At 32.0% G+C, this 8,021-nt stretch overlaps 1 protein-coding gene across 2 annotated transcripts; it reads right to left on the reverse strand.

Moving 5' to 3' along the window:
* Positions 1–1,046: 1,046 nt before the first annotated feature.
* Positions 1,047–7,232, reverse strand: LOC148875732 (uncharacterized). 2 transcript variants are annotated; one of them, XM_088947616.1, is made up of 4 exons: positions 7,084–7,217; positions 6,761–6,946; positions 1,395–1,462; positions 1,047–1,289 (listed from the first exon to the last, which is right to left on the reverse strand). In XM_088947616.1, the coding sequence occupies exons 1-4, from the start codon at positions 7,121–7,123 to the stop codon at positions 1,266–1,268; spliced, it is 318 nt and encodes a 105-aa protein (XP_088803742.1). In that variant the 5' UTR covers positions 7,124–7,217; the 3' UTR covers positions 1,047–1,265. The 2 variants fall into 2 exon arrangements, 1 of the variants encoding a protein (XP_088803742.1); XR_016099875.1 differs by having other exon boundaries at positions 1,047–1,462; positions 5,594–6,946; positions 7,084–7,232.
* Between the last annotated feature and the right edge of the window lie 789 nt (positions 7,233–8,021).

Below are 8,021 nucleotides of genomic sequence, written 5' to 3' on the forward strand. Positions count from 1 at the left end.
TCTTGTATTTCATTTTCATCGAATAAAAATACTTTCATTTAGCATGCTTAATGTTGTTTGATATGATAAATTGATAATATTAGGATGTGACTAAATTTTTATAATTTTTGTAAAATTTATATTTATTTTTATTATTTAACTATGAGAACATTGGTTGACCTATTTGACGACAATGGTTGAATTATTTACTTGCCACTCAAACAAAAGAGTGGTTTATTTAATTATTTTTCAGGTTGGTTTTGAACATAGGTTTTACATTATTAAAAATATGATATATATTTACATTATAGAATTTATTGATAAGAAATAAAAATACTTCAAATAAAATATCTAAGGAGAGAGAATGAGAGTTAATACTTTAATGAGAAAAAATTTGTTGAAGTGAAAATTAATAGTACTTCAAATTATATGTTTTGCTTACATGGTTAAAGAGGGATTAAATTCATAAATAGAGGTGTTTTAATCAAGAAAAGTCCACAAAGCTCATTTATTTAATGTGCCTTAAATATAATATTTAATGAAAGAAAATGGAACTTAATACCTTAAATATAATATTTAATAAATTTAATAAAAGTAATAATTCAAATTATGTTTTTTGTCTTCATAAATATAAGGAGACCAAGTTCAAAGAGTAAAGATATTTTAGTCAAAAGAATTGTAGAATCTAGACCTCGTTCACACTTTTAATATCATAGATGGTGATGGTGGTGCAGGTCTCTTACACCAGAACTGTTTGGGGCATTAATTCTAGGCTCCCAAGGCTTTATTGTAGTTTGTTTGAAATGGTAGGTTTTAGAATTCTTTGAATTCACCATATATTTTGTACTATGATAGTATGATGTGTCCAAAAGCATTGGGATTTGAAATTTAAATATTTATGTAAAGAATATATTTATTCAATGTTTATTGAGTGTCACAAGGTGTAGTGATTTTAAGAACACAGAGATTTTGGTGTTTTTCAAAATATATGATACTAGCGGAGGGGGGCCGTTTTAAGCATGGGCCAATTAAACCTTATAAATGCTAACTAAATGTAATAATATTCATTGAGAAAAACATGTCAATCTGAAGAAGAAAGTTTATAGTGAATTACATATTGAGATAAAGTTGAATTTAATAAGAATAATTTGTTGGAAAATTGCTAATTTGTAAGAAAATTTGTTATAAGAGTAATTAACAAACAGTTCTACATTCTTGCATAAATGGGGAAACACTTTGGAACAAAATATCTCATGAACTCAGATTTCAAGGTTGGCTGCTTTCTCCTATGAGGATCTTTCTCTTCCAAGCTGCAAATATGAAAAATGGAGAATAAAGGTGTTACTTATTTAATTACCATGAGGTCCAAACATGAGTTCAGATTTGCTCGTCAAAAAATTCGTCTTCACACCCACCCCACAACTGTACTTATATGCTTTATTCAAGGAAGATGTTACCAATCCATGGTTGCAAGGGCTATGACCTGTGAGGTGAGTCATGGGTGTGAGGTTCAATTTTGTAAGGAGCAAATTCGATTTGTACAATAGCTTAAGAAGGAAGCTTCATGAGCAATATTTAACCATTACTAGATCACAACAATTTGGCATTTGCTATAGAAAGATGATGTGGGTCTAGCATGTGCTCTTTCAAATATTAGTGCAAAAGAGGACTTGGTAATTGGTAAAGCAGCATCCCAAAGTTGCAGAAGAAGTTGTCTCAGGTAGAAAGCATTTCAGCAAGAAACAAGGTCATTGACCTAATTCTATTTTTAAATAAAGGAGTACCTGAAAGATACTCTCGAAGCTTGAAGTATGTGGCTGGACAACAGTCTTAAGCATGGAGCTTGTTGTTAATCTTTACCATCTAGATATTAGGAATTTCCTCTTATTTGCCAGAAAAAAATGCATAAGTCTAATTATTCTGACTGTTGTGGGAATATATTGTATAAATAATAAAGAAGGCAAAATGGAATTTATCGTAATTGATTTACAAACTGAACTTGCAGTGCTGTGATGTTGTTGCAGCAACTCAAAACTGAGAATTGTAGGGAGGAGGGCTGAGTTGTGCCATTTGGTCACTCTCTTTAAAACCGCATTTATCCCCTACGGTGAAACCGGGTGATCGCAAATCGGTTACCAAGATAAAACAGCCCACAGGCCACTGGTAGGCGTGCACTCGCTACCCAAACTTCCGTGAACCACAGAAAAGATGATGTTCAGATTACAAAGAAGACAAAGAAGAAAACTTGTTGAGAATTGATCTGTGTGAAACTGGGTCAACCAACACCCCTCTTATAGACTGGTCTCAAACCCGAATTGACACAGAGGTGTCATTCCAGACATGAGCCTCTTTAGAACAGTGCACCTGTTCGAAGAGGCACAAGGAGGAAGAAGAGACACAAAAAATTTGAAATTCGAACAGACACCTGTTCGAGTAAACACAAAACATTTAATTCAAAATCCGGTAAAAAGTAAAAGTGATTTGATGCATGTGCACGCGCCACACCCTAGCTCGGATTGGTGCGCGCATGTGAAAAGCACCCCCACCCCCACCCCCCCACATGCATGAAATATCTATAATGCTCTCCTCCTATCCTACCCACAAAGAGAGCAAAACTACAAAATACTTTACTTCCATTCGTTTCTCAAGCAATGTGGAACAAGGAGTTTTCCCATGCACTCAAGGGTGGGAAGAGGAAAAGACAAAAACCAGAGGAAGGAGAGAGATTCTTGAAATTTTGAATCTCCCTCCAACAAAATACAATAATATAAGCCATAAATTGGACTCTTGTCTTGTCCAAATAAAGGATTTATTAGCACTTGGTAGTTGGGTTTGTCCAAAGAAAGGATTTATAAGCCATACAATAATATAAGCCATAAATTGGACTCTTGTCTTGCTAGGCCAGCACGGCATGGCCGCCCTCCCTAGTGGAAATTTTGGGGGTCAGACCAACACGACCCACAGCCCAGGCCCAGGTGGGCCCATGTCAGGTCGTGCCATGCTGTGGGCCTAGGTTGGGCCTGACTGTAGGCTGTGCCATAGGCTTAGGCCATGCCAGGCTAGGCCATATGGCGGGCCTTGGGCTTGGGCCAAATCGAGCTGCACTTTTTTTTACTTTTTTGTTTTTTTTTGAAAATTTTGATTTCTTTTCTAAGTAAAATTGTAAAACTAAAATATTTAACTTTCCTTTGAAGTTTGGGAATTAGGAACTACTTAAAAAGTAAGAAATGAGAAATCTAAGTTATCTAACACATAAATGAAATAAAAAAATACTTAACCAAATTGAAATAAGAACAATGGAATAATAAATTCCGGATAATTCATTAGTTGCATCATAAAAATGTTTTAAAAAATCTCTTATACAGATTGTCATTTCCCAATCTTCCTTAATATCATATCATTAGGCATTTTTAAATTATAAAAATAAAAAAGAATTTGTTTATGAGATATACAACTTTCTAACATAACATAGGTAAAATATTTATATTTTAAACCATAATTTTGACATAAATATTTAAATTCTTATTTTCTTGCCCCTGAACTTTATATATATATATATATAATTCAATTTCTAATTTTTAAAATATGAGTAGAAATAATATTCAAGGCATCTTGAATACATAAATTTAAGATGTGACATGCACATCTAATATGAAATAGTTCACCATTCAAGCATGGTCTTAATTGAGATTTTAAAATATGTATTACAGAATCATTATTGTTGGCAGTATCAAAACTAATAGATTCTATTCCATAAGCATGCAAAGTAATTAAAATACTTGCAACAATAACTGGGCCACTATGTGGCCATTCAAGCCTAGTAAAACTTAAAATTCTTTTATTCAAAAGCCACTTTTCATCAATGAAATGGCCAATAACAAAAATATAACTAATATTAAATTTGGATGTCTAAACATCCGAAGTAATTGCAACTTTAGAATTAAGATTTGCTAATAAAGAAATTAAATGTTGTTTATATGAATAAAAAATTTTTAAAACATCAGTTCTTATAATATTCCTAAAAACTTTTTTATATTGTGGGTTTATAGAACTACGCAACCATTTTTTTAGCTTTGGATCTTCAGTTAATATAAATGGTTGTTCTACAAGTACAATATACTTAGCAAACTCGTCTCATTTTTCCTTGTAAATATATAAAAATATCAAAACTACTCTCCCTCCCAATTTGTGTCTGGATTATTTCTCTCCTTCATCTTCCTCTTGCTCATGTGTAAACAGATGTCTACTCAAATAACCCATACCACCCTTGCTACAATAACTAAATTTTTTCCTACATTTTTAGCAAACGACTCTTCTTCAACTCCACGATATAATAAGGTTAGGGTGCCAAATAACTAATTGTTAACCGTTGGGCTTAACTTCCCCCCTTACCTATTTTATATTTTTTACTTTGTAATGAGAACAAGATTGCTGCTCCTAGTAGGCATCAACGATAGAAAGACAGAAAACTAATCATGTGTGGCTCAAAGGGCCAATTACATAACCTGCCCATAAAATAAATAACTATTGTCCCGTATTTCAACAGTTTGTTTTGAAGCTACTCCCAGACAAGAATGCAGCAAAGGGTACAGTGTAGCCCACTTTCACCCAAACCCATTTTGTCTCTTTACAAATATTAGTACACGTGATCTATATATGTATCCATGCAATTATGACCAAATGTGTCATGTTTGTGCATTATGCGTCTTGTGTTAATGTTGGGGAGAGGAGTTGAGAAGGCTTATTCCATGAAAGAAAAACGTTTACTTCGGGCCTGCCCTATATATATACTAGTAATTAAGCACATGTGTTGTATATGAGAAATATTTTAGATATATTATAATTAAGATAGAAATTGAAAATTAACAAAAGTAACAATACGATTAAAAATAAATTTAAATATTTATTATTCAATTATGACATCATGAATTTTTTTGAAATGTTAGATCATTGACCTACATCTAGATAAGAAAATAACTAGATTAATTTTAAATTAGGAAAAATTATAGCTGATGCTGGTTGTGTATTTAAAATTAGGCTACAAGCCTGTTATATATCTATCTATCTATATATATATATATTTACACAGAGAGGATCCATTTCAGGCAAACTCAAAACAACAGTGCAAGCATGTAAGAGGGGAACAAATTTACTACATTAATTACCCCTCAACAGCTTAATGCATCATCTTTTAAAAATCTAATTTAAGGCGTTTTTGTTTTTTGGATAAAAAAACAACAATGCAAGCAGAATATTTAAGATAGCAAAATACATTAAAAAAGAGAGAAAGTTAAAACATTGAATATTTAATACATTGAACATAAAAATATGGGGCATAAGTATATTAAAAATATAATAAAGAAACTAAAGAATAATAAGGATGATATTTAAAACACTGAATATATAAAATAAGAAAAGCATAAAAAAAAAAAAAAACAAAAACAAATGTAGAAAGAAACACCATTAAGAAACATGAAGCATTCAATAATACCTCCACCAATAAACTGAAGCAGAGAGAAATCTAGCATAGAAAGACAAGTGCACCCATCAGAAAACTTTCTATGTGCACAACACTAACTAATGCAATTAAGAGACATAAAGCATTCAATATTACCTCTACTGTTAAATGAAGCAGAGACAAATAAACACAAGGAGATTCGAAAGATAAGGAGGTGAAGAGAGCACAGAAAGAAGAGAAGAAGAAATTTAGGCAAAGCAAATGCAAGAAGAAGTGAAATATATAAGGAAGTAAACAGGAGAAAGAAATGTTAAATTATGAACAATAAATGCAGCCACATGAAAACCACTTGTTATGATCGACGAAAAGGTTAGAAGGCATGACACGCAAAAAAAAGTGAGAAACAGCAGACCTAATGGGTCTACGAAATAGAATTATTTGGAAAAGGCAAAGATAGATAAACAAACCGAAGTGCTTGAAATTAAAGAAGAGAGGTTAACATACTTACCCTAGAAAGGAAACCTTCTATTAAATAGTGGTGATGTATTTTAGTTATATTATTTGATATTTTTTGGTAATTAATAATTATTCTTAACTACTGTTAATTATTTCAGAAGTAATTGTTAATTAGTAGTTACTGTAATATTTTCAGCAATTGTAAAACATTTTTACTAAAATGTCAAGAAATAGCAAATAATCAATAATTATTCACTAGACTAATACAACTGTTAAAATAATATTAATTACCAGAAATATTTTATGTTATTGACTGTTTTGATAATTTTTGAAATAGCAAACTATCAATAATTATTCACTAGACTAATTTGACTGCTAGTTTTTTTTTTTGAATAATATTAAATATCAGAAATATTTAATGTTATCAACTGTTTTGATAATTTTTTTTTATATTTATTAATGAGTTAAATATTACTATGGGTAGTCTATCATAATTTGTAGTAATATAAAAATGGTTTTGTTAATTAAACGACTACTATGAATAATTTACTGCAACTTTTTTAGAGTAATATAATAAAGGTTTTGATAATTATTTCTAAAAAACACTAATTAGTAATATTACTAATAATTATTAATGTACTGAATTGGCTACCTTAGGTAGCAGGAGGAATTGTCTGAAACAAAAGCAAACTGAAATTGCTGAAGATTTTTTTTTTTCCAGACTTTCTAATTTTGTTGATGATTTAGAGAGGGTCGGTCTATTCAAAAAAAAAAAAAAACAAAGAATTCAAAGAAATCAAAGGAAAAGAAAAGTGGTTTCAAAATGTTTTGTAAATTGCAATAGGTGAAATTAGCAAAGCATTAAACCTCCAACAAGAGATCCTTTGAATCCTGGCATAAAAAGATATGGCTCTTTGTCAACAATAAATGCAAGCACATGAAAGGCGACCATTGGCGTCCTTCCACAGGCTTCCATCGAAGCTATTCTCACTACCACTGGCGTCCTTCCAATGGCTTCCATCGAAGCTATTCCCACTACCATCAGGGTCCAATCTTAAAAACAAAACAAGAAAAAACAAAGAAAAACCAGTCAGTCAAGCTATTCCCACTAAACATATTAGAAAAAAAAAATCGGAATACAAAACCCCTAAATTAACAAAAACAAAACCCAATAACACTCAAATACAAACTGTGTGACAAAAAATAAAAACGCTTTTGATCAGCTGCCATGCATACGAGAGTGAGTGATGGAATGTTTCGAGAAAGAGAAGGAGAGAGGAGAGGGGGAAAAGAGGGGATAGAGTGATGGTCGCGGCAATACCAGAAGCGGAACTCACCTAGAGAGAGAAAGAGTGATGGTCTCGATGAAATCTGAAAACATGTGTTGCAACTAGGGACACGTGTCGAAAATAAAGTGAAATCTGAAACGAAAGACACGTGTTGCAACCAGAGACTAAAGGAAAATGAAAGAAAATGAAATCTGAAACCAAGGAAACGTCCGATACAAAGGGAACGTGCTGCAACCAGGGACACGTGTCGAACACAAAGGACATTCTTGCTGTACGCATTTTCCTTTAGAAGGTACATTATTAGACATCTCCAATGATCTACTTCCATGAAAAAATAAGAGCACTCATCTTTTCTAACCTGGTAGTTGGATTAATACAGGGAAAGAAAACGCTGATTTTGATGCTTCCAACAAACCTTTAGAAGCATCAGTGGCCTCTGTTACATGCAGGCTTAGCTTACCTTCTGATAATCCATCAGGAATAAGTGATCCACAAGAAGAGAAGAAAACATCTGGTGGAAAAGGTTTGTAACTTCTATTAGGATTTCCAGCATCAGCTTTATATCAATTGGATTTTTTCATCTATGCAATTTAATGGATTATAGGACTGCATTTCCACAAATACTTCGCATATTGTAAATTATCTATCTATTTATCTATATCCAATCTAAATTTAGATTTCTGTTAATTTAGAACAAAAGAAAACTGAAGTTAAAGCTACAAGTATCTTCTTTATTGGCTTCAAATGATGAAAATGGCATAACCAGTGGAACACAGTTAGTTTTACCATCCGAAAATGGCAACATCCATGGTCACACAGGTTCATCTACTAAAGAGAAC

This window comes from Nelumbo lutea, chromosome 1 (assembly GCF_056320005.1).
Source record: "Nelumbo lutea isolate HS-2025 chromosome 1, American lotus-T2T, whole genome shotgun sequence".
Lineage (NCBI taxonomy): Eukaryota > Viridiplantae > Streptophyta > Magnoliopsida > Proteales > Nelumbonaceae > Nelumbo > Nelumbo lutea.

Bases quoted from the DNA above. Each gene is read 5' to 3' on its own strand.
- LOC148875732 (XM_088947616.1), bottom strand. From the start codon at position 7,123: ATGGCAGCTGATCAAAAGCGTTTTTATTTTTTGTCACACA. The intron at 6,947-7,083 runs GTTTGTATTTGA...TTTGTTTTTAAG, and splicing joins TTTTTATTTTTTGTCACACA to ATTGGACCCTGATGGTAGTG. The intron at 1,463-6,760 runs GTTTAATGCTTT...CTCACCTCACAG, and splicing joins CAAAGGATCTCTTGTTGGAG to GTCATAGCCCTTGCAACCAT.